The 27,277-nt window shown below is 45.5% G+C and overlaps 1 protein-coding gene across 1 annotated transcript; it reads left to right on the top strand.

Annotated features, from left to right (window-relative positions):
* Window positions 1-7,594: 7,594 nt before the first annotated feature.
* On the top strand, window positions 7,595-26,195 carry m1ap (meiosis 1 associated protein). Its single transcript, XM_037479023.2, has 11 exons — window positions 7,595-7,858; window positions 7,960-8,157; window positions 10,446-10,617; window positions 21,780-21,935; window positions 22,020-22,179; window positions 23,410-23,551; window positions 23,702-23,753; window positions 23,835-23,977; window positions 24,338-24,453; window positions 24,572-24,653; window positions 25,878-26,195. The coding sequence occupies exons 1-11, from the start codon at window positions 7,595-7,597 to the stop codon at window positions 26,130-26,132; spliced, it is 1,740 nt and encodes a 579-aa protein (XP_037334920.1). The 3' UTR covers window positions 26,133-26,195.
* The last annotated feature ends 1,082 nt before the right edge of the window (window positions 26,196-27,277 follow it).

Below are 27,277 nucleotides of genomic sequence, written 5' to 3'. Positions count from 1 at the left end.
CGGGAACAAAGAGCCACAACAGCGTGCCTTGTTGTTGGAGGGTCACGTGACGCCTCGGCAGATCGGATGAGAGCGCTAGAACTGTTACTGTACGGAGCCATGTTCTCTATAAGGTCCCTCGGTAGGGACGAGCAGGAACTGCTTCCTGACATACAGGATGGAGAGAGGACACAAAGGAGAGCCTGTTTGGGCCTGTTTCATCACACGCTAATACTTGGAGCTGAAAACATGTTTTTGTACTTGGACAAAATAGACAGTAGACCAAACATGAACATCTTGAGGGTCAATAGAGAGATCTTGTATCTCTACAGAGCCAAAACATTTTTAACGAGGCCGGTTTTCTTGTACAAGCACCTTGTTCTCATCTTTTAGAACTAGACTATTTCCTCCTCAGCTTGTTGTTTCTCCACCGGAGGACTGAAGTAATTGCGTTGGATCTTCAAAGAAGATCAACATACAACAAATACAGTTAAAGCCTACAAGCTTGAGGGACACCAAACTCTTGTTATATAATGGTGATATAATAAGTTAACACTAAACTTCTTAATGAGATCATGAGACGTTACGGACCAGACCGGATAACGTCACCCAGTCACGATGACTCCCTCCGGAGTTTTTACATTACATTACAAGTAATTTATCTGACGCTTTTATCCAAACCGACTTACAATTAGTGCATTTCAACCATAGGGATACAAACTCAAAAGAACAAGAAAATGCCATTTCATGAAATATGCCAATTTACACGTTGTTACAGATAAGAGCCATTGAAAGTGCAATGTATGTGCTACAATTTGTTAGTGTTTTTAGTCGAGATATAGTCTGAAGAGGTGTGTCTTTAGTTTGCGGCGGAAGATGTGAAGGCTCTCTGCGGTCCTGATGTCATCAGAGAGAGCTGTTTGTGTGAAACATTAGGAACACTGACTTATTGATGAGTCCGCCGTCACAGGACCATCAGGAGCTCCAGCTGATGTGTTGCCTCGCTGTTCTCGATGCAGAGCCCCGTGGCCACGTCATTTTATGTGTGCTTAATTCACATATGCGAAACTCGCGGGCCAAGTCCGGCCCGCCGGGGCGTCCCGGGCTGCCCGTCCTGTGCGGCCCGCCCGCCGGAGTGTGTAAAATGAGTTTGACACCCCTCATCTAACCCCTCTCGTCTCTGCTGCTCTCTACCATCCATCATCTCATTAAGGAGGGCAGTGTCCCCAGGCTTTCAATAGCAAATTAGATTGCCAATTGATGTGTAATGGCTCATTACATTTAGCAGCACTTGAATGGTATCAGTTACACGCCGAGTTAGACTCGCAGATGTCTGTTCAGCTGCCAACATACATTGTAAGAAATAAAGAAACTTCAGGAAAAATATATAATATAATAAAATATTAACAGACATCTATGAAAGGGCAATCTTGTGAGCACACATTGGCAGAGAGCGAGACGTTAATGTAGTCCGTCGCTTGGCGTTGAGCAGATGTGGAGTGGATTTATCTGAGATTTCTTTTGACAGCAGAGAGAAGGAAAAGTTAAAAGATAACACAGCGGCAAAAGACTCAATGAACAAATACATCTCGTTGATGAAATGAACTCTTGGTCGGGAATGGAACGGATCGTTCTGTTGTCTGGGAATCCCCCGCATCCCACGTTTAAATGCAGATCCTACTTAGGGCTGCAAGACTGTTATCTGTTGCTGTTGCTCTCTTTAAGGAAGACATACTCCATGTCACAGAGTGCAGAGCTCCCCATTAGACCATTAGGTCATCAGGGCTCGCACCCATCCTTTTACGCTAATGCACTCCCTTCGAGGTTACTCAATTCTGTTCTGGAGGAGAGAACACAACCATAGTACCTACTCATACAATGTGTATACACACACACACACACACACACACACACACACACACACACACACACACACACACACACACACACACGCACACACGTGGCTGTTATGGATTCCATTGAACCCATTCACCCACCAGGATTAGTAGAAACACTTTAAGTATTAGTGCTTCCATTGCTAAACCCAAAACACACGGAATTCCTAAAGCAACATCTCTCAAGTTACTCGTCTTTGCACAACGACCCAAACAGATTCTCTGTGACAAAAGGATTGGCTCTGAAATGGGTCTCATGTGGACATAAGCATGGCTTGTCCCAATTTGTACTTCCGAGCCCCAGCAGATTGACACATTGCACCTTTTCATTTGTCAGTGCGCACACCTCCAGAAAGGTTCAAACCAACACTTGAGCTGCCCGGAGGCTTGGCAGCTGCTACATGCTGGAAATTAGAATATTTTTTGAAGGAGTGATTTGTGATTCCATGAAAATTCTTTATGATGGCGTTAGCATTGATGGTTTGCGATTGAAGTGTTATTAAGGTGGGGCTTCTCCTCCTCAGAGGTGCCAGTAGCAATAAATAATATACTAAAGTACTCTATATGAACTTAAATGTATTCCAGGGCATTTTATCCTTCCGGATAAAGGCCTTCAGGCGGTTTAGGTTCACCTCGTTTCCACCTCATTTTCACCATCTTCACACTTGGGTGTTACAAAATTTGGCTACGCTAAAGATATCTTCATATTTTCATCCAAGCTGCTGCAACTGCTTTATTACGTTCCTAAATTGTCTCACTTGCCATTAAGCAACAAATTGTAGTTTTGACATACCAAAATAATCAACGATATATCACACAGTATTACAAGATTTTCTTCCAGAACCAAGCAAGCAGAGACCTGGGGATATTGTCTTATTGCCTTCTGGCCAAGAGTCAGAGAGGACTGATACTACCGTGTTTGTGCGGTCAATATGAACCCAAACAGTCAGACAAGGACGGGAAACAAGAGAAAACAGCTTGAATGACTTCTTTTTGACACAGTGTGTCGTATATTGGGGATGGGGTTTGAAAAGCAAATGAACTAAATAAAGATTTTAGTTTTAGTTTAGAACCATTTCAGATGTAAAATGTTGTTGTACAAAAATAATGCGATTGGATGCAGCACCGTTGTCTGCTCGTTAAATAAAAGTTAAACGCCTGCTATCTGCTTCCATCTGACCCTCTTCAATTAAAACGGTGAGGATGTACCAGGCGGACTTTTCTAATTTCACGCTCCGGTGTCCATTTTAGGGAATTAAACTTAAATTCATCAAGGCAGCAAACAACTTGACACAAGTGACTTAACAATCATTTAACCTCAGTCACACAGTGAATACAACTGAGTCCTAAAGTAAATGTCAAAAGCAAGAATCGCACTTTAATGAAAAAATCAACTCGTGTACAAAAATAAGTACTGGAACTACTTGGGAAAACTTTCCCCCGATCCAGCAGAGTGAATCGAAAAGGCATAGCGGATTAGAACTCTGTCGCAAAGCTTCTATTGACCTAGAAGTATGTTGTGTTCATCAACTAAATCACGAAGCACGGGTGTATTTGATTGTGTGTGTGTGTGTGTGTGCGCGCGTTTTCAATCGTGTGTCTGTGCATAAGAGCGATTAAGCTCCAATCACATCGCTGCACCTAATCCCTTTACATGGGGCCTTCCTATTTGAGGCTGAAAGCTCAACATCCTTCTCAGCGGAAGAGCCTCATAGTGGCATCTATGCGTTCCAACATTAATCTTATGCACAGCATATACAATATGTTAGAGTTACTGGCGCTGACAGACAGGTGGGATGTGGCCTGAAGGAGGAGGGAAAATAAGGTGAAAAAAAGCGGGGGAGCGAGGTGTGGAAATGGTGAACTGATTAACCAGGAGGACGTAAAGGAAGGAAGCAAGGGAAGCAGGATGGACGATCGCCGGTGCCCGCAGGAATCTGATTTGGGGAGGAAAAGTTGCCACCACAGTCTAATAGTTTTGGGAAACATTCACAGGAAGCAGCATTTGACACAAGGCCTGTACTAGAAGGCAGATGCACAGATTGCAACAAACACAGGAAAAGCTCATGCAAAAGCACATGACTCAGCAACATGTTTTTTTTTTTACCTAAACAAAAACAAAAGCAAGTAGCTAAATAAGCAAAAACATGCTAATGGAAAAACTACCAAAGTGGTGATTTTTCAACAACAAACCAGTGGTTTGAGATAAAATATTCCTTTGTGTTATTTGACACCCATTGCAAGGGTTAAAAGTCAAAAGACAAGTGAACTAAGTTGACATGCAACACAGTAGGTAACTTCCCTATTTTTACTATAATTTCTAGGATAATTTCTAGGAATAAACCATTACAAATTACCCAACATATTAGACAATCGAGTAGTGTATTTCTGGACAATGGATATTGACAATATTACAGATATCGTATTTGGAAATTTGTTCAGTAAAAAAATGGACACTGCAAACTTCAAGAAGTGTTTTGGGCTGGCGCTGCACCATCCAAAATAGATGTTTACTCTAAATGTGTTCCATTTAGTTCAATGAAAACTAACTATATCATCTTTGTTTCAAATATATATTATCCCGTGTAAATTCATGAAGATTATCTGAGTTTAGTTGCTGATTTACTCTCACTCGTTCCTTTTGGGCATGACATTTTCGAGCAGGGGCCTGAACCAGAGGCCTAGGCTTCAAGAAGTCCTGATCGTCTTTCGAGTCAGAACCTTCACTGGGCACAAGTTGATCCGGAAATGATTTCACTAGGTACAAAGATTTGTTTCCTATCTCACATAAACACACCTCATGTTATCTCCCATAAGCCAATACGTACATTTTGTCATGTCAATTCCATACACTCAATAATGTTAGGGAGAGAGAGAGAGAGAGAGAAAGAGAGAGAGATGGGAGAGGAGAGGGGGGGGGCAGACAGATGGAAAGCAATTTCACAACCTTCACCAAAGCCTCTGAGAAATTTTGTCAAAATGCACACACAAGCACACAATAAAAAAATCTCTGATTCCTTCTCCGTCTTGATTGAACCTCCATGGTTTGGATGCCCCCCACCCCCCCCCCCCCCCTTCTTCCCTCATCATTCACAAAACACACACACACACGCGCGCCCCCAGTGACTACTATGAAGCCTTGAGCCGAGCACACTAATCACATTTCCATATCACTCCCTCCCGGCTTCCAGCACTCGGCCCCACATTCATATTTTTCTCAATTCATCTAAAAATGATGAATACGGAACATTAACATATGGAAGGAGGGCAGGATATAATGCAAAAGTTTCGAAAAACATACCTAAAAGGTATTTTTTCTATTCCTAGTTAAGAAAAGCAAAAGGATAATTGTGATGTTGTTCTCTTTGCAGTTGCAGATGCTCAACACCTGCTTTTGTTAAGAGAAAAACCCCATTTTGTCATAAGTAATTACTTTGGTAGGCCTATATATTACTTAATTATAACATCTATCCAAATAACAGTCGGTCCATACAATTTGATTGAGACAACATCTCTGTTTTTATTCCGTAGTAACGTTAACGTCACAGCATTTTTTTTTTAAATCGTATTTCATAGGTGTGATTTATCTTATTAATTGAAGATCTTTGGCTGTATCCAGACATTCTGATGGAAGCTGCTCGAGACGTTTTTACTATTGAAAGATAAATTAGGTCACGTTTAGCGCTGCTAGCTGGAAAACTGTTCAACTAGCGGTGCAGGATTGCTGGTTGTCGTTGTGACTTCTTTCCAGAACATTTCATTTCAGTGCTCCGATAAAAAAAAAACTACTCCAGCAAAGGCCAGCCGAGGAGAAGAAACCACAGCGAGCCAAGGTACCGTTCAAGGTTAGCTAGCCGTGATGTTAGCTAATGCTAGATTCAGCTAACCGAGTGAATCTAACCGGACTCCGGATGTCCGGATTATTTAACAACCATGGAGGTATAAGTGCGTCATAACCTCGTTAATGTGTCGCGGCCCTGCTTGGTTACGCTTGGTCAACTTTCATAGATCATTTTGATGCAAATACATTTGGCCAGGATGGCTCATCTGACACACACAAACACACACACACACACACAAACAAACACACACACAAACACTCTCTAAAGTGTAAGCTAGTGCTGAACAGTACAGGGATATTTAGAAGAAGAAAAAAAACAGTGTGTGTGAGATAAGTGATGATCCAAATTCAGATGAAGCACCAACCCAGTACAGTGTCAAACAGAACCTCCATCACTTATCGGACTGAAGCTGATGCTTGATCAAAAGGTGTGAGGGTGAAGGACGTGTGATCCAGGGGACAGAACTCGGCTCAGAGGGGCAGAAGTGAGTCAGGGAAAGATGAGACAGGCAGAAGATCAAACAGCACACGCACATACACAGCGTGGCCTTCATGACCGGTGTTACAGTCCATCTCGTCTCCGTGCAGATCACAACAGAGCGGGGCCTCGAGGGCGCTGGATTCAAGGGCCTGAGTGATGAAGAGCCCTCAGGCCTCGGCTTTTTGATCGGGAAGGATTAGTTCCGTCAAGGTTTTTTTGCTTTGATGGGAGCAGCCCAAGCCTTCCGTGGGACACGTTATTTCCACCTGCATGTTAAGTTTAAACCTGGCATGATGCCGTTGGTGTCTGGTTTCTTTAGACCCTGTGACAGAATGAGCAAATGACGTGTGTGTGACAGGCTAGTGATTTCTCTATATCAGTTTTTATCAATTATAGTCACTGCACCAAGGGTGAGATGACTCAAAGGCCACTGTGTGTTCTCGCCCACTGACGTGTGGGAATGATATGACTAATCGTAGTGATGTGTATCGAGGTAAGGGGGGTTATTGATGTCGCTAGATGAGGGGTTTCCCTGCAGTAATGATGATGATGCGTGATAGCGGGCCGGGCACAGGAATAGATTCACAGACAGACCATAAGGCTTTGGACGGCGTGATGGAGTCTGTGGAGCGTCAGGGATTTTCCATGCTCCGTCTCTCTGGACATGTCCTCTAATGCATGGTGGACTTTTGCCTTTTAACAGCCACACAGATGGGCCACTTCCATCTGATGATATCTGGGAATCTGTAAAAAAGAAAAGAAGGAAATGTGTTTTTTTCCTAATATTATGGATTAGGTTTAGGATTCATCAGACATGTCTATAAAAAGCTGAGCTTAAATGGAATTGGGATTTATTTTTAGTGCTCTGAACATATTATTTTCTGTCAATTATGTTCTCCTTTCTGCTGTTGTAATTTGTTGAATTTGGAATTTGTCGCTTTTTTATTCTCCCGTCAGGATGAAAACATGTTGTCTGCTCTTCTTACGCCTCATGGCATCGTTCCACTGCAACATTTTGGCCTCTAATTTTCCGCTGCTTTTTTAGTCCTCTTTAGTAGTCACGTTTTTCACATTAGTCTTATCAGATCAAACCTTTGAGTTATGTGGAAAAAAGAACCATTGATGGCCTAGATGCTTACATAATTGTCCATGTTCATCTTGTCCAATTTATTTCTGTTCTATTTACAGTGGTGCTTACTGGTCAAAATAATAACTAAAGGCTTTTGGACTTTAATAATGTGTCTATGTTATATGCCATTTCAATAAGACTGAAAAACTGTGTTTGTATTCAGAGATTTGAGCATGTATTTGATTGTTTGCTGGATTTTTTACTTGATGTCAATTCCAGCCCGACCTAAAATGCGACCTTAAATGTATTTTGTGTTTTGTTGCTGTTAGATGACTATGGACAACAGAAAGAGGCCAGTGGGTTCCTCAAACTCTGGGAACTTGGTGTACTGGTCCTCCTCGTTTCCGCGGCAACCGGCCAGGGTCCTGATAGTGGAGGCGCTGCCGCCCCAGTGGTCAGAGACCTGTCCGGCGCTCTGCGATGCTCTGGATAACGTCCTGTCCCTGGCCTGTAGCCTGGACGGACCCTGCAGGATACCACTGCTCAGCCTGTACGCCATCAGCAGGCAGCAGGAGTGTCTACTGCCATTTGCGGTGAGACGGGTGACGACCGAAGAGACCCTGAGCCGTCCTCTCTCCGTTTGCTTTCTGTCGCCCCGCTTGATTCCCGCGCTCCGCCCCTCCTCCTCTTTCAGCAGGTCCGTGGTAACCTGGCCAGGCTGCGCTCCTGCGTCGAGGAGCTGAGGACTCTTCCAGGTGAAGGATGTGTCCGAGGAGTGGCCAGTGGAAGCGAGCTGCTGCGCCGGGCAGTGTTGGACAGTCTGCAGCAGTTCAATCAGTTCATCAGACACGCCAGCTCCGGCAGCCTGGCCGGCAACAATATCTCCGTGGAGGTCAGCGTAGCGCATCCAAGTTGTGTCACACACTATCGCAAGTTTAACTGTAATTAGTATTCATGTATTTTTTATATTCATGAACACAGGAACGTTGCCACAGTTACTTTGAAAAAGTAATCTGATTACTGACACATGTGCGCACACGCGGCCCGCTGTTATAACGGTAGGGGAAACACTTGCTTGATAGCATTTTGTCGCCACCAACACAGTGTACAACCAACCTTGATATGTCCATCTTTAGCTGACAAATACTCAAAATAGTGATCTGCGCATCTCTCTCTCCTCCTCCATTGTTGTTTGCGTCGCTGCGTGGTAGGTCTCTGTATGCACACGTGACGGGACCCTCATGCTAAAAACGTGACTTCATTGTCGCATAGGCTTCACTCCCAGAGACGCAAGAAATCAAATATATATTTTACTATTAATGACTAAATAGTAACGCACAGTGACTTGGACAAGTAACTTTAATCTGATTATTGGTTTGGACATACTAACGCGTTAGTACTCGTTACTGAAAAAGGTGGTCAGATCACTGCACAGGAATGACAACTAGACATCTTAATTTAATTAGTAAGTTGTTTGTAAGCAGTGTGTGTTTAGGGCTTCATGAAATGGAGATGTGGGCAGAGCATACATGCAATCTACCACTGATCTACATCCCCTTATGGTCACAATACTAACAGCAGTTACTGTTGTTAGTGCAGCGTCTCTGCTAAGAGTGCTTCATGCTAATGTGGAGGAAAAGGGTCCACTTATATCTGTTAAAGGACGTCTCTTCTGGTCCAACTCGGTGTAATTAGCAGCTACAAAAGCATATTGAATTAGATTTTTTTCAAACATTAGCTAAAAAATATTAGCTAAAATTCTCTGTTGGCAGTCCACTTATATCAGGCGGCCCACTGAACAACAGCTCAAGTACATTTCTAATGCAGAAAGTGGGCTCCACTAGTCTACCTACCTAACATTAGGATGGCTGCAGTAGTTCTCAGAGCCGATCAGCTATCCCATCTGAGGAGCAAGTCCCGTGAGAGTATTTAAATCACAAATCCCCTTTTGTACATTATGGGACAATATATTCCCTTGTCCCGTGTAGTTTGTTTCCACTCTGCTCGTACTTTGCGTTATCGTGAATGGAATTTGGGACATCAGAAAAAGGTCAAAGCTGTCGCTTGGATGCCGCCCGTTTACTGGGATCTATTCCTGGTTATTTTATGTAACTCAAAGCCAGCTTTTGGCTTGTGTTCCGTACCAGGGTCCAAGCTCCAAATAGACACAAATGCAGCATTTAAGAGCAAATGAGTTTAGAGGAAAATGACTAGCTGACATTATGGAAAGCATTTTGTTGGTTCAATCCGAATGTTGGACACATGTCGAGCCAAGCGAACAATCTATCGCTCTCGTTAAATTTGAAAAGCACGTCCTCTGGACACGAGGCTCCGGGCTGTAGATGAGGATTTCTCGAATCCAAACGGCTTTATTAGGGAGCTCTGGACAGATGATTACACTAAGACCCACTGTTTCTGACAGCAGCAGATACCAATAGCACCATTAGGGGACGGAAAGACACTAAGCAGAGACTTGGCCATCCGTTTGTGTGTGTGTGTGTGTGTTGCTGATCCACTTATACAATGCATGTTTTCATCCATATATACTTCTCTAGCGCTCGTGTGTGTGTGTGTGTGTCGAGAGCAGAGCCCGTCACCATCGCATTATAATCATCATTCACTGCTACTGTTAATGTGGTTCCGTAGGACGCTACTCATCAACACAACATTAGTTTATCGGTCCCATTAGTTATGAAATAGCCGCCATCATCAGACGCAGTGAGGACTTATTTGACAATGATGCCTTTTGCAAAAGTCTACTGCGGAAATCATTTTTAAAAGAAACATTGGATAAGTGAAACACATTCATATGCAGAGTTCATTCATGACGCTGTGACGTGTGAGATAACGAGGGCCCACTCATAGGAAACATGAAGGTTAAAGCTGTACTTTTGACATGCGTCATTGTAACTGCCTCTCTTCGGTTACGGGGGAGTTTGCTTTACTGGGACTAGAACAGCAGTTCTGACATTAAATTTAGTCTTCTCATATTTTCTGTAGAGCATTAGTAAAAAATGGCTGCCTTGGTTTTCTCAAACCCAATTCCAAATCCGTTTTGGTTATATGGCAAATGAAGAAGTGACGATGATGAAATGTGCTGTTTGTGTTTCGGGTTGTTACTGTTAGATGTGCCCTTTGGGTTCTTTTTTTTGTGGCTGAGGCCTCCTGCTATATTCACAGGTCACCGTGGTGACCAGCCACCCGGGACGGGGCGTCGTTCGCCGGTTGGAGACGGGGCTCAAGGACGCCGACCTGACGTCACTGAAGCGGCTGCTGGTGGTGCAGATCTGCAGCGCCGGCGACTGGGGGCGAGACGACCAGCCGCCCGGGGCTGCGTCCGGCGAGACCGAGGGTAGCTACGCAGAGCGGGCCGCACACTGCTTCTGGCGCTTTTACTTCACTTCCCCTCACTTTCCACACGCGCTCCGCCACCTCTCCCTCTAGCAAATGATACGTGATGCCCAGTGATGACACGAGGGTTCAAGTGGCGCGGTCCAATGAGGGGCAGAGGGAAACCCACAGGGAGGAAGGAGGGAAGACAAAATGAGAGCGAGTGCAGTAGAGAAGGGGCGTGGTGAAGAGGAGCCTTTCTTGTGAAAGTATTTATGTGAAATATTCATTCCGCGGTGACGAACAGTCACTTTCAGTGGGGAAGTTGGCCGCCAAAGGGACCGCGAGCATGTTCCTTTCGAAGAGGGGGACGTGGTGCTAATGATGTTGTGAGCTTTTCTCACCTGACACAGTTACGGCAGTTACGCAATGTTTGTTCTCATTAGCTCGTCTCTTCCACATCAAACCCCCAGGGGAAAGTTTGGGTTTATGTGTCCCAGTTGTTGTCCACAGAGAACCAGCTGCGGCTCCCCTTGATAAGTCCTGAGCTCTGTGGTGTCGAGCCAAGACGTGGATCTTGTTTTATTATAGTCAGACAAACTAGATGCAATCAGAGAACATGCATGCACAAGGGTGTGGAGGGCAGTTATTGGTGTTAGGTGGTATCTACTTTTGTTTTTTGTCTTTATTTCATTATTCATACGAAGGAAAATAACCTATTCTTAACTGCTCTCTTCGGCTCTGCTTGGCTTTTGACAGTTTGAGGGGGTAAAACCAAGTATTTAAAGGTAGCAGCTCCTCTTCTGCAATTCCCTTTGTGTTTATTGAATTCATCCATCCATATGAGTGATGCCTAGTCTGGTCTCTCCTCAGTGTTTTTATGAACGAAAAAAAATAGAAATGTGAAGAGAGTCGCTTGGAATGCAGCCCTGGGGACATGTTTCTGTGATGCCACGGGGACCAGATCACTGCGTTCCTCCATGCACAGCGTCTCCAGTGTTTATAGCACAGAGTGAAACATAATAGTCTGGAGCTCTTTGACACCGGAGTCCACACTCTCTCCATTATGCCAAAACCGGTGGTGTGGTGTCCCGCATACCAGAGCGTCTTGGGCCACACGAGCACCAAGGAGCTCGGATCCTTTCCACTGTTTCTGTTTTTCAACGGTTTTTCATAGACTTAAGCATAAATCCGATAAATGTGGTATTTCAGTCTGTGACAAAACGCAGCGTTCTGCGTGACGCTCTGTGAGAACGTGGAACGGGGTCATGTCTGCTTCGTGGACCTCAGAGTTCATCTGGCTGGAAACCGTAGCGGGCTGAGACCCAAGAAAAGAAGTTGAACTGTCTAGCCTTGTGTGAATTCTACTCGGACTTAGTTGGATGCTTGCCATGGTTTTGAACTTGAGTTTAAAAGTGTTTCTGCTAGCCGACGCGCTCTTGACACAGGATGTTTACTTTGTTAGAGAGTAGTTCAGATACCTGCAGCGCGGGTGTAACCCTCAACTGTAGATGGGGACGATGGGATGGAAACGGTTGTCCATTTCCTTCATTTATTGTGGCGGAACTTGACCAATTGTTCAGTTCATTCTCTCAGTTTGTGAAGCGCTTCCGATTTTCAACCTCGAAAAAGAGTTGTGTGACTAATACGGCAAATCAAATATGCAAAAATGTAGGAAGCGCTGATTTTTCTGGGAACCACTGTGGAACGTGGGCGCGTTGCGGAATCTTAATAGTCTCCGTGTGTGTCGGATGCTGGGCGGGAAATGAGAGCAAATACGTCTCACTTAACATCGCTCTATTTGTCTTAGCTTTGAATGTGTGTCTGTGCGTGTGCGTTTTTCAGTCCAAGGAGTGCAGCATATCTGAGGAAGTGGGTGGAACAACTGTTTTTCATTCAACGGGCCTCAACAAAAAACAAAGTTATGCCAACAGCTGTTGTGCTCAGACCTTGTTTGTGTGTGTGTGTGTGTGTTTATGCTGCCACGCGTCTGTAGCATGGTGTTGGTGATGGTTAAGGTGAGGACCGTCTTTGTGTCAATGACCTTACAAGTAAGAGAGTACATACTTGTGTGTGTGTGTGTGTGACTGAGAGTGTCAAACAGCCAACGCCTTGAAAGCATCCTGTTTTTCTTGAAACTCACCCAGTGTGTCCCTGACTCCCTGCTCTGCAATCAGAGGCCAAGCACCAGGGAGAGGAGAGAGAAGTGGGTCACAGAGCGGGGTGGGGGTCTTTGGGGGGGAGGTGGGGGGGCTTGGGGCGGTTGGCCGATTGGGGCTCCTGTGGTTTGGCTCTTCCTCCTCACAGTGGAGCAGCGGAATTTTCGACTGAAGCAAATTCAGCAAGTTCAACAAGTAGTAGCGACATGAAAAACAAATGTATAGATATATATATATAGATATTGATACTGTCTATAGATATTGTCTTCATTCCGAACTGTCCAGTTAGCTTAATTACTTTGCAAAACTATGCTACTGCTACACATTCCTTTGTTACCAAAGGAATTGTTGCACATAAGACATTCTCATATGATGTCTCACAATAACGTCTTTACAGTATGTCACAGCAGCTGTTAATATTGTGACACATGAAACTGCGATTGTGTGGTTACTGTTATTCAAATCTGTACATAAATAAGTGTGCTGCGATTTGAACCCTTTGTCCTTCTCCTCATAGGAAGGTGCAGCATTATGAAAATCAATGTGGCGCATGCTTTTCCAAAACGCCCCGTAAATCCCTTTCAGACTGCTGCCAAAAACGGCGTCCTCGTCATCACATTTTGACAAATATTCATGCGAACGGTTTAAGTCTTTTTCGCATCTTTTCTCTGTTTAGTCAAAGCTTTTATTGCGTTCGAATACCTATTCGGCAAAACGCTCCTCAAAGTGGCAATAGTCATTCCATTCACGTATGTTTAATCCCCAAATCCATGTTTGGAGTGACAGCCTTTATTCCATTCAAAACCCTGAAAGTATTTTTTCTTTCTCATTTTTTTCGCCTGTGGAGTTTGTTTATTATTCCGTCATTGATCTGTCCCCATCCGTCCGCCCGTCTGTCTCACATCAATAACCTCCTTTATTGCTTCTCTACTTTATCTCTGAGCTTTGAGGCAAACATTATTTTCTCCTCCAGGAGGTTCAGAGCCCCACTAAAGTGGGAATGTACTGACACCAATAACATGTAAATACTGAACCACATACCCATATCTTATTGTTCAGATATTATTATTTTCTCCGGCCAATACATACTACTAATACTAAAGGTTGACATTATGAGTAAAAGTGGCGATGCTGAAATTGGATTGAAAATGAAACATTTGTCTTTTAAAAACCCAGGTAAAGAAAACATTTCGGAGTTAAAGTTAGAAGCAGTCTGAAAGCAGGCTTGGTGTCTTGGATGAATAGCTCTTTCAAAACTGACACCCCAGCACCGATTCTCGGTCGGGTCTCTCAATAGAAAAGGATTATGGCCCATTATATCTCCTCTAATCCTCTGCCTCACTCCCTCTCTCGTCTCAAACTGCCCACAGCATCCAGCTCTGTGTTTGGCCTGTTCTTTCCCTGTGTGCCCGTCCAGTTTGTGCTGAGAGATAAGGAGCTTTTACAAGGGGCGGGTGATGGCTGTGGTTAAAAGAACAGAGCGAGTGTGCGTCAGAGAGAGAGAGAGAGCGCGCGTGCTTCTGTAATTGAGTGTGCATGTGTTTGTTTTACCCCCCCCCCCGTGTCCTCTGTGTGTGCTTTAGTACAAATGAACGGGTGGCCTCTGAGTGTCCCTCTTTGCCCGTCTCCCTCACTCACTGGTGGGTGGGAGGAACCTTCCTGCGCTTCACAGGATCTGTCTTGCTCCATCCAAGCGTAACAGAGAGACGACTGCCGTTTAAAAAAAAAAAAAAAAAGTATTTCCTTTAACTTCTATCTCATCTTTTCCTATGTCTCCTTTTAGGAGCAGTTCTCAGCCCAGCAGTTCTGTGTGACTGTGAAGTATCCCATTTCCTGTCTGCGTTCATTGTGCCTCTCATTGTATCTCTCTGGTATTGCCACAGATTTAGGGTGCATTAGCCTAGATTGGTTGTACTCTTCTACCTACACCACTTGCTACCTACAAGATGACTAAACCCCATAGAACAAAAGGCTTCCGACGTACCACTCCGCAACTGTGAAGGTAGTGTTTAAAACTGTGACACATAAATGAAATAGAAGTATGTCGAGGTGACAGCATCTCAATGTGACAGCTGTAAGAAAACAATACACAGAGGGGCGCCTGTTTTTCAGGCTATCGCATCCCAGTTGAACATATTGCCACGGTTGGGGGTGTTCTGCGTTTGTGTAATCACGTTAACTGTTCCCACTGCCTGCCTGCAGTACCGTTGCTTTTCTTTTCATCTCGGCGACTGCCCCCGCGAAGACGCAATGCTCTCTTTGTCTAGGAGCGCCTCGCCTTCTCCTTATTTGCCTCCTGCGGAACACTTAAGCCATTTCCACACCCCACACAGCAGCACTTGGAATCAGGGTACGCGCCGCCAATCCGTTTTGAGTCGCCACAATAATGACTCTGTAAATTTGGGAGGATTATAATCCACCGGCCCGGGAGCCAAGGAATGGGACAGACGAGTCTTCGTGGTGGGGGCTCACGGTGCGCCTCGTTTCAGGTATTACATCACAGCGGTAACGGAAAACTTCGACGACCTCCGGAGGCAACTTTTTAGCTCAGTTTTCCTTTTTTTCGCTCTGCGGAGCAACAAAACTGGAGCTTTTTCAAAGACGCTCTTGGAGATGGTGACACGAGGACATGTGCCCCTGCAACATGATCCCAAAGGAGACTAAAGCCTTCCTATTGTTGCTATCCTTCCACTGCAGACGTTTTAATCCTCATTGGAGGGATTACGTTGATACTACGCTGTCAGTAACTCTAAAGATTATAATTAGTTTAATTTGTCAAATGAATTCATGGTTAAATTTGTCACTCAGACTTTTCCTTCGCAGAGAAGCGATCACAACACACCTGCAGTCACTCCACTGCAGGGTCTCTCACTCTCTCTCTCTCTCTCTCTCTCTCTCTCTTCCTCTCTTTGTTTTCCACCACAGTCAGCTAGTTCAGTTTGGCGTGCGGCGGGTGGATGTGCAGAGAGATATGCGGAAGGAAACCCCACCCACACCTTCTGACACCCTCTCTTGAACCCAACCACAGCTACCGCAGGACCTAAATTCAAATTTCAAGAATGAATGGCAAAGTTTGTACTGTTCATGGTTTCACGCGTGATCTTGAATCAATTATAGCAGTGTGCGCCTTTCACCTTAACGCACACACACACACACACACACACACGCCCGGTGCCAAGGTCAGGCTGTTCACACCTCTGTGCGGCAGGTGGTCGTACAGATGGAGACGGGCGTCACTCTTCACACAAGGATGTGGAACCTATTAGTCCCACGCTGAGAGACGGCTGCCTCCTCTGCGTCACGCACACACAATATTCTGCATGTCCCCCCTGCGAAAATAGTCTTTTTCTGTCAATCCATCTGGATAATAGTCTTTCGATCGTATTTTTCTCTTCAACCCAATATGTCAAAATGGACATGAAATTCTCATCGTGATTGAAATAAGTCAATGGGGATCTGCAGTAGAGCCCGAGCGACACATGACTCAAAAGCTGATATTGGCGGGCTGATGCATTAGAGGGCGGCGGGGCCCTTTGAGGTTTTCTCCTGCTTGCGGTTTGCAGCACAACCGAGCTGCTTCGTTTTCCACTCTCTCGCTTTTCCTGTCAGAGCAGCAGATGGTTGGCGGAAGAAAGAGCAACAGAGTGAGCAGAGGAAGGTGTCCTCAGAGCGGTTCACCGCCACTGAACACCCGGTGGGTGCTGTCACTCGTCTCCAGTCTCTGACAATCGGTATCTCGTCCTGTCAATCCATCCCTTCTCATCTGTCTAATAGGGGACACCTTGGAAGAGATGATCGTAATCTTATATCAGATGAGTCTATAAAGTCTACTCGGTAAATACCGCATGGATGACTAAATAATCGTACGCATTTGAAAGCTCGTAGGAATTATTCTACATGCCTTTGCATTGGCTGCTTGTTTAAAAATATACATTTTCCCTGCAGACTTTACCCTTCAAATAAGAGAGGAGACAATGCTAACAGGCATCGTCAGGAATCAGGAATCAGGAATCATTTATTGCCATAATATGTCAGACATACAAGGAATTTGACTTGGTGGTTGGTGCATGAAAGCAGACAGTATGACAATGGACAACAGACAACATAGTGCAGGAATAAGATAAAAATAGAATAGAATAGAATGCTATGGGTTAGTAATCTAAAGCTATGGGTTAGATACGTTAAAAATAAAAATAAAGTGCTCCAGACAACAGAAAGTGACAAGTGAAAGTGACATGTGTATGTACATGTGGAGTGTGAAGAGTCAGTCAGGGGGGGACCGGGGCTCTGTTGATGAGCCCGACTGCCGACGGGAGGCGGGAGGTTTTAGTCCTGATGGACCTCAGCCTCCTGCCTGATGGAAGGGGCACAAACAGTTGCAGGCTACGATCTTTCTGGCCCGCTTCAAAGTCCTGGAAGCGAACAAGTCCTGGAGAGACGGCAGATTGCAGCCAATCACCCTCTCTGCAGAGCGGATGACACGCTGCAGCCTGCCCTTGTCCTTGGCTAATTAAGCATAAGCAATTCTCATTTTTAAAAATGGATCACAGTGAGTATGATCTACGCTACACGGCCTTCTCGTCTAGCTGATCTAAGTGCATTGAGTCAAAATAAATGTCTTTGTATTTATTTGTATGTGTGTGTTTTGCATACCGGTCGGTCCGAAGGTTTTTGTGCCTTCTGTGTGTGTGTGTGTGTGTGTGTGTGTGTGTATGTGCTTTACATAATGAAAAGTCCGAGCAGCATGTAAATGAAGCTGAAGGAAGGTCACAGGAAGTCAGTGATCCATTTAGATGATGATGGTGTTGAAGCTGAAGTCCACAAACAGGATCCTAGCGTAGGTTCCTGGGGAGTCCAGATGCTGGAGGACGAAGTGGAGGGCCATGTTGACCGCATCGTCTACAGACCTGTTGGCTCTGTAGGAGGGGGTCGGTGAGGGTCTTCAGGTGGGACAGGACTAGCCGTTTAAAGGACTTCATGACTACAGAGGTCAGGGCGACGGGCCCATGGTCGTTAAAAACCTTAAAAAGAGTCTCTCCAGAATAGAGAGGGTCGTTGCTGGTGAGGGGGGAGGGGAGGGGGGGGGTAATACAGAGGTGTGAGCCACTGATGGGTCGTGTTACCAGAACGACCACCTGCTGCTCAGAGTTTAGCGTTATAACACTTATTTATTAATGGAAAAGAGGATGCTGGTGCTAGGGAAACATTATATTTCAGAACGAGAAGATCAATCAATTGAGCAATATTTCCGTTTAACAGATTGCGTCCAAAAGAGTCCTAAAATTCCCTAAATGTTTAACTGTGCTTTTACTGCAAAAAGATTCCACCAGCCATGACTGCCTTATCATCACAAGACGTTCATCGCTTGTGCCATTCGTTTTGGTTTGCCAAAAAGATGTCATCATCTCTTCTGTAGTGACAAACTCTCCCTTCTCTTTCCTCATTTGTGAGTTTCTTCCTTCCTCTATTTCCATCTCGTTTCCTCTTTTCCACCTTTCACCGTTTTTCTCGAATCCCGGATGGTAAAAGGACGAACCTGTCCGTCCCTGTCCTCTCTATCTGTCCCTGAGGAGACACGGGTATGGCGTGAGTCTCTCTCATCTTGGTTTCCAAACCACTCGAGGAAGACAAAGTCATTTTTTTCCATATCCCGACTCTCTCCAATCACTCCACCCAGCTGCGGTCTCCTCCATCCCCCTTTCATGTAGGTCTGCTCCGTCACCATCCTCCTACCTCCTTGTCCTCTTCCGATGCCTTTCATCAGCTTTTTTTTATTCCTGGAAATTGTGCTTTTTTTTTACCATGTCGATTTCCATTTGACAAAACTGATTCAACACTCAATACCACCGAAAAAATGAGATATCATTTCCGATCATGTTCCCTGGTTCCTCTCTCTCCTGGGCCTCCACGAATATGGTCTGCACAGCTCCTCTCATCCTCTTTTCTTTTTCAAGTGCTTCAAAGACGTCGTCCAAGCAGCCATCCTCTCCTCTCCATCTCTCCTTTTTCCTGATTCTGCTTGAAACCAGGCAGTTGATCTCGTGCCATCACTTGACTTCTCTTTTCCTGCCGATCGAGCTCACTGTGGCCGGATTCTTATTCTATTTTTTACGTTAACATGGCTGCAACAGGTTCAGGTGTGCGCTAGCCTAATATCTTATTAAGAGCACAAATTAAAGGCAGGAATATTTAGGAACGTCCTTTATGTTACATGACTAATCTTGTGTATTAAATCTCTTTTTTCCATTATTGTGGATGTGGTAACTGCAAACACCTCCTCATTATAGTATGTCGCTCTTTTTACCTTCTCTCCAGTACCTTTCTCTTCTCTCTCTTTTTTTTCCCTTCGTCCTCAGAGTCCGTTTCATGTGTCCATCTGCTATACTCGTCCCCCACGAACACATGGCTTTATCAGAAGCGACTGCGAGGCAATTAGGTCACACAGCCGCTGGTGTGTTGAGTGTTTCCGACCAGATGATCGATGTCCTATTTGTCACGGTCTCAAAAAACATCAACGAGCTATTCATCATTACTGCTCGCACAGACACACTGACAGACAAAGATTGTGTGTGTGTGTGTGTGTGTGTCACTCTGTTGGTGAATTGTGGATATGTCAGAGGGAAACTCCACAGACAGGACGCATACTTCATGGTTATATAGACTTTGTGAAGTCTGTGCCGGGGATATGTTCTTTATTGCTTAAGTGCTTTAGTTGTAGCGACATGTTAACTGCTGAGATGAATTCTTTGGAAGTTGCAGCAGTGGCAAATTTGTCAGTTATATTGTAGTGCATTAAACTTCAAAGTACTTCTCCTATACTTTCTTAGACAATGTGATGGTTGGAAGCCTCCATGAAGATTCCCACCATTAGACCCTCTCCTGTGTCCATTATCTGCACCGGGAAGGGGAAGCCGATCTGTATCTAAATGGACCAGTGAAAACGGGGTCCGCCTCCTCTTATTGCATTAGCTCACTAGCATCACTAATTTGCCCCAGACGGGCTAATGCTACATTGTTGTTCACAAGGGCAATGCACTCTTTCCAATACACAGAGGTTAAAAGGAAGCGTTGCTGGGCGACGGGCCGGGGGATCTGAGGGGGGGGGGGGGCAGAGACAGGAAAAAGCACAAGGTTTAAGTGACATGCAGGGCCGGAACCAGTAGGGTAGATTTATTCTTGTAGGTATCCTTCCACAAATCCACCAGTGACAAGCATTTCAGAATGTAGAAAGATTGTTACAGATCGAATATTTACAATATTTACCCGCAGGCGGATTTCAAATTAAAAGTGACAGCCTCACACCACTGTCAGTGGGGATAAAATAACACAAGCTTCACTGACAACTTAATCAATCATTCATTTAAGGACCCCAAAAAAAGGCTTTAGGGGAATGACAGCAATGTCATGCAGTCATGCTGCTCAAGGTCATATGTGTGCATGTGGGTGGAGGTGAGTCACAAATATGTTTGGCCTCCTTCACTTGTACATTGCAAGAATAACCAGGGTTTTTTTGTTGTGAATTCAGAGGGAATGAAATGTGTTAGGGATAACACGGACTGATAACACAGAATTGTATTTTTTTTTTTTTTTTAAATCATGCCCCCTTGAATAATCACACACTTAACAAACTCGGCAAAGATTCAGAAGGAGCGTAGGGGGGGGAGGGGGTTTGGCAGAGTAAACACATTCCTGGTGGAGTCCGATAAGCCGGTCGGGGACACGGCATCGCATCCCTTTATCGCATCCCTTCATTGCATCCCTTCATTGCATCCCTTCATTGCATCCCTTCATCCCTTCATTGAATCTCTCTCACCTGACCGCCTCATTGGCTAATGTGCAGCTCTGAGGAGCCAAGTGTGACACACACGCAGTCTCTCTTCATCTGCTCTCTGTCTCACACAGACGCGCACACACACAGATACACACAACGCTGTCTAATTACAAGCATTTACGGCGTTATTACTCGCCCAGCGAGGCCATCCATCTCCTCCTATCTCATCTCGGTCCTTCCTCCTTCCTCCTCCTGCGCTTTTCTCTGTTTAATTTATACTTTCTTTCCCTTTTCTCTACACCAACTCCCATGTGTCCTCCCCTCAAGAAGCCCTCTCTCTTCTTATCTCTCTACCGCTCCATCCGCCAGACAGACATTCTAACAGGGAATGGCCATTGATTGAACCCGCTCTCCTCCATCCCTACATGGCGATTTCCCTCAAAGACAAGAACACAGCCCTTCTGTCTCCTAGCCTCTGTCCTCATCCTTTGGTTAACCTCGTTAGGTCGCTTACCTGATGGCTTTTACTTCTACGTTACTCTCTGTCTAACTGTTCTGTATTGATCCGGTTCTTTCCTTCTTCTTTTTTTCAGCACTAAATAAGGCAGCAGCGCTGATGTGCAGGAGAACGCAGGTCTTAGGTTATTAATTATTAGGGAATTCCCACAAGTTTCATAAGAGTCGAAGTATCTCGACACTGACACTGTCTCGATGAGACGCTTCCGGAAACTTTGGCCCAGAACTTAAAAAAAGCTTCTGTACTGTAGATGACAGAGAAAAGACGCAAAGGCATATTTGACTCTAACAGTTTGAAGTTTCCGATTTTCTTTTTTAAAGTTTCCGGCAAGTTTAAATACGCTGTCTACTCCAACCGTCCCCTTCCATCGGCCTGACCTCCGTCTGTATCCTCCCTCGCTCTCTTGAGTGTCTCCCGATCTTCTCTTCTCCCTTTTGTCCCATTAACCAGACTGACGGAGCATTAGAGAAGAGAGACAGAGATTTACATTGAAATCTTCAAAATCTGCATAGTCAGTTTACACCCCAAAGGCAGAATTGAGTATATTGAACTTTGCCTCCATCTAGTGGCCATAGATGGAAACGGAGTGTATTTTAGTTACTGATGTATGGGCAAAAAACACGCTACGTTAAAGTAAATAAATGTTCAAACAAGTAATAAATATGCATTATATCAGTTCATCGGCCTGCAGAGTTCACCTTTAACCCTCACCTACGCCTCTGTTTGTCCGCCCTCAGACTCTTTGATGTTGGGAACGGAGGTGGACCTGCAGCAGGTGGAGAACAGCGTGTTCGCCATGGAGACGGTGTTGAAGGCGTGGCTTCAAGAGCAGGGGGGAGACAGAGAGCACGTCCACCTCATGCTGCCCGGCCCCCAAGACAACCCCGTCCCAGGTGCACCCTGCCGTACACAGACAGGCGCGCCAAAAGCTGACGTCTTTACATACTCACCATGACATGTGTCCCCCCCCGTGTAAGTGTGTGTGAAGTGTGACATGCAGGAGCGACTGATAAGCCCCGCCCTCATCCCCCTGCGCCCCAACCTGGGGGTGAACACCGAGAGCGTCCGGGACTTCCTGCCTCTCGCGAAAGGATTAGCCAATCAGGGCCAACCGCCGCAGAGACTGAAAGCAATCAAGTAAGATGGAGGGGGGTGTGAGGGGGATAACCAGTTAGAGGCGATTTCCCTTAAAGAAGAGGTTTTGTGGAACCTTTGGCACATGTTTGAGCCCAACATGATTCTGTACTCCATGAATGATGATCATTTGGCACAATTGTTGAGTAGTCATGCAGTTTTTCTGAGACAAGATGAACACATTCATTCTGTGTCGTGATATGATGTCGACCTTGAACATTCGTCCAGTGACATCCGTGTCTCTTAAATTGTTGTAATGAGGGAGCGATGAAGATGTGTGTGTGATTATGTGTGTGTGATTATGTGTGCATGCTCCGTCAGCCATGTGTGTCATGTCCAGTAAGACCCTGCCTGTCTATGAATGGCTCCATTCTGACAGCGGGGGTCTCGTGGAATATTTCTGAGATCAAACTCTCCCATCACATCAGAGTCAGCTTTGTTCTGCTCCGATTCCGGAAAAAAAAAATCCAAACCACTACAGCTGGGCCCAAAACGGTCTCCAATATGAAAAGCATTTTTGTTAATTGGCCTGCGAGGAATGTTTCATACAGTAGACACTCGTGTGTCATGTTCACTATTGTAAACAAGGGAAGGATAGGGCTAAACTATATAAGGACATAGTACCATTGTCATTCGTATTCCCTTAAAAGCTTGTTATAGTTGCACCAGTGTTTAATGGCTCAGATTTTTGTTATTTCAGTGCTTTTTACATAACTATTGTGAAACAATCAGCACATTATGAAACAGGCACACAAGATTCCATGTTTTATGCTATTGCAACATGTTGACATTCAGCATACACAAAACTTACTCAGTAGTCCGCCAACTATTGGAGAAGAAACGGGACCTCAAAGAAACTTAACACATTTTAGGTACTCATTTCTTATGGTGAGATATTTATAATTTAAGAGAGCTTATTGATCAAGTAGGCAGATATTCATCAAGCCAGGATGAATAATTTTTAAGAATAGATCACGGTGAATATGAGCTACGCTACACAGCCTTCTCGTCTAGCTGATCTATGTGCTTAAATCCAGACGGTGTTCTGTTACAATAACTTATCCAGGAGCTCAGAGAAGACGGGCGACGTCTTCTTGGACATAATATGTGACACTTGCAGTGGACACACCCGATGGGCCAGTCGACCAAGTTGTTTTTCTATGATGGGAAAAAGTGTCTGTCCTTTATTCTCGGGCCGCATGCTGACCAAGGTTGTGTGTGTGTGTGTTTTAGGACTCTGCGAGCAGGCGGCGTGTGTGAGAGTGTGTTGTACGGCCTGCCGCTGGTGCTCCGCCCCGCCGCCTGCTGGCAGCTGGACTGGGATGAGATGGAAGCCAACCACAACTTGTTCCAAGCTCTCTGCCACACTCTCAGGGTCTGTGAACACAGTTTCACACTTATTTATTTGACAATTTGGAGTGTATCAACAGAAACCAGGTTCCTTGTTGCCTTTACCAGGATTAATCATGTTTCTTTTTACTCAATATCTAGTATTTGACGTTGCATCGCTTTCCCCTTCTCTCAGAGCCGGGACTTGTTCCTGCTGCTTCAGGTGGAACCTGCACAGAGGTCCACAGGTCCGTGTGTGTGAGAAATAGAGAGAGTTATCAGTCCTCTTGATCGCACTAACATGCCCGGCGTGCCTGTGTACAACACAGGTGTGAACTCCCACTACGTCCTCCAGCCATCCCCCTCCCTCTCCCTCCTCCTGAAGCCTGTGGCCTCAAGAGAGCTGCTGCTGCCCTGCTCTCTACCCGTCTCCACCCAGGAGCCTGCACCCGATGCCCTGCACGCCATACAGGTGGGGCGAAGGAGCTGCTGATCACCCCTTACGACCCCCAGCTGACATGTGTTGAGCCGCTGAGCTGAGCTTTGGCTTTGGCTCCATCTCCGGGTGTCTGTGATAAAAAGTCTGTGTTTTTTCTTTGCTTATTCAGTGTTTGCTCTTTTAAATTTTACTTATGAGAAATTATTTCACGATTGACATCATATGACATCAGACTGAATTAGTCGTTCGGATATTGTTGTGTATTGTGTATTCTACGGACAGGATACGTGGCCTTGTATGTGCGTAGCTCCTTGTCATTTCGAGAGTTCAAGCAGCGTTCGAGAACAGCGTGCACACATTGAATTGTTTTTCATCTGTTTTTTCATCCACCAGGCGTGTCTCACTCAGCTGGATGAGGAGTGTGTGTTCAACCCTCTCTCTCTGAGCAGTAACTTGTACCATCACCTCAGGAGCAGAGGCCTGCTCTCACAGCCCCGGTACCCGTACAGGTCAGAGGAGGCCCGGCACAAAGCGATAATGTGCAGCCCTTGTGCTGCCGTTACAACAGTGGAAGCCTTTGCACGTTGAGGTCTGTGCTGACATGATGTCGATGATGGTTGATTCCAGGCTGCAGCCGGCAGCCGCCCGCAGAGACCAGTGTCCACCACTAGAGGGCCCTAAAACCACAGGCAGCAGGCCGCCGCGGCAGGTAGGCTCACAGTGTAAGGCTCCCAGTGCTGCTCATATGAAAGTGACAGTAAAGTTGATAGGATAACACAAGTTATGTAATGTCTTTCAGATTCATAAAAAAAAATCAAAGAACCAAAAAATGATGTTGCTAAGATCCTGCATTCAGCAATTCGTGAGAGGTCAGAAAAATATACTTTTAAAAGTTAACGTACCCCTTCAGAAAGAAGAATCCAGATGCACATATGTCCAAGCAGGATTTATACTGCTGTAGCTGTTCAAGGTGGAGCAAGTTTGGACCAAAGGTGCCCAAACTTGGTGTCAGGCCCCTCCAATATGGCCATATGAAATGTTGGATCATTTAAGTAGTTTAAACATGAGAAGTTTAGATTTGGAAGTGTCTTATGAAAGTGGCCTATGAGAGGCTACAAGGTGAAAACGATCTTTAACAGAGTTTTGTATTCCATACACTAAACACTTTTTTCTCTGAGGTGAAAATGTAATCCGAAACGTAACTAGTGACTAGTGAGTAAAGCTGTCAAATGAAGAAATTGGCGTCAAAAGTATAATACTTCATTCAGGATTGTAATGATGGAGAATGATTAGGTAGCTTAAAATGGCAAATCTGTAAGTAAAGTACCTCAAATATTAAGCACAGTATTGGATGAAATGTACATAGTTATACTCCACTTGTGATTATGGCCCAGCACACGTCATGGCTATAATACAGGAAGAGATTAGACGATCCTTTCGGGTCAAACAACTACTGTGTGTCTTATCTGGCAGGAACAGATAATGTTGTGATTGTTTCTTTTGTTACTTGTATCATAGTGACATTTGGATAAGAACTGACATGACCAGTACTTCAGTAATCATCTAAAATGTTGGTTTGCCAACCCTTTTAACTACTAGAAAATAATAAATAATGTACTTGAATTCCACCACCTAGGAGTTGATTTCTACAGGTTGCGTGTGTAGAACTCTTCCTCATGCTGGGAGCCGAGTGTGTATCCGTTGGCCCTGTGACTCATCGGGGGGTGATAAAGGCTGCTGACATGCAAATAGTTCTCCCCATGTTGAACGCCCGCTGCTTTTGTCTCTTTTTACTTCCTGCAGTCGTACCAGACTGTTTGTGTTTTGTACTTGCTGCCATTCCGTTTTCCTACATCTCACCCTGTCATTTTTCTTGTCTTGTCTTATTAATCCAGAACTCGACCTATAACAGCTGTGTGTTGTCTCTACTCAGCCACAACACCATGGCCGCCAACTGGGAACTGGGAACAGCAAGGCCAGGGCTACTGTGGCTCCGCTGCCCTCTTCCTGCTCCTCCTCATCTTACTCCTTCTACTCCTCCATGGGACCTCCTCCTGTAAAGGCTTCTCGTCCGGCTCTGACGCTCCTCGGCAGCAGCGGCGGCGGCGTCAGTGGAAGCCGCCGGGCCCCGGCCCCGTCTCGACATGAGGAAGACAATGATGATGACGACTCCATGGTAGTACAGTAAAAGAAACAAAGTGTTCTGAGAGAGCTGTACCGTGACAGCGAGGTGACAGAGGAGGGGGGGGGGGGGGGGAGGAGTCAGTGTGGGGGCATCCTCAACGACTCCTTTGACACACACTGAAATCCTGCAGCATCCTGATCTGACAAGTGAACTACAGTACAGCTTAGTCAGCGCACACACACACACACACACGTGGCTAATCGGGCCCTAGTGAACAGTTGAGTGAGTTATTGACAGCTCATAAAAACCTTTGAGAATTTGTAAAGGGGGAAGGACACATTTATCTCTATTCATTGTCACCACGCAGACGCCTTTAGCTCGATCTGAATTTAACAAACCTCTCTGTGGGTGTGCGTGCTTGTGTGTGTGTTTGTGAGAGTTAAGTTCTGACTTGCTGCCATCCTTTTTAGACTGCTGAGGCAGCAAAACTCCCACACACACACACAAATGCATACGCACACACACACACACACACACAACGTGAGCAATGAAAAAGGCGGGAGAAGAAATTAACGGCAAGGAAAGTAAAAAGAAACAACAACAAACCAAAAAAAGTCTTAGGTGATGATGGAGATCAGAGGGAGATTAAAGGAGTATTTCCTCCACATCGCAGCATACCCACTACCCCACCGAAACATGCAGGATTCGGGTTGAATAATAAAGCGGACATACTGCAGCCGTAGTAGACAAACACACACATGTGCACATTCCATTTCCGCTGTGCCCTTGAGCTGAACACAGCCTCACTGTTTCTAATGAGACAGAGAGGCCTCTCTCTCCAGGGGTAGAAAAGGCAGCGTGGGGGGGGGGATTGAAGGAGGACAACGGGGGTAAACCAAGGCAAACTTCCGACGCGCGTTGTCGCTCGGTAGGACGCGTCCATCGCCCCCCCCCCCCCCCGTTACCGATGTGCTGCTCGCGGAGCGGCTGCTTTCACTCACACGGAGGCCTAATCGGCCTCCCGCCATTCCGCCCCCTCGTTGAACCTTCCGGCATTAGGGACTACCCGGTGGCCAATGGCTGCGTGACGCGGTGATGTCACAGGACGTCCCCTTCCACAGCCATCCTTTTGTCTCTCCGAGGAGGACTCTACCGGAAGCTCCGACGCCGCCGCCCACTGACATCTTACCCGCTTCTTCCTTCGCCGC

The sequence above is a fragment of the Pungitius pungitius genome, chromosome 1, assembly GCF_949316345.1.
Source record: "Pungitius pungitius chromosome 1, fPunPun2.1, whole genome shotgun sequence".
Classification (NCBI taxonomy): domain Eukaryota; kingdom Metazoa; phylum Chordata; class Actinopteri; order Perciformes; family Gasterosteidae; genus Pungitius; species Pungitius pungitius.
The sequence above is the reverse complement of the archived record's forward strand: the minus strand, read 5'-3'. Positions and strand labels throughout refer to the sequence as shown.

Coding starts and splice junctions, on each gene's coding strand:
- m1ap (XM_037479023.2), top strand. CDS start 7,595: ATGACTATGGACAACAGAAAGAGGCCAGTGGGTTCCTCAAACTCTGGG. Junction 21,936..22,019: donor CCAAGACAACCCCGTCCCAG/GTGCACCCTGCC, acceptor CCCCCGTGTAAG/TGTGTGTGAAGTGTGACATG. Junction 24,654..25,877: donor GCAGCAGGCCGCCGCGGCAG/GTAGGCTCACAG, acceptor GTCTCTACTCAG/CCACAACACCATGGCCGCCA.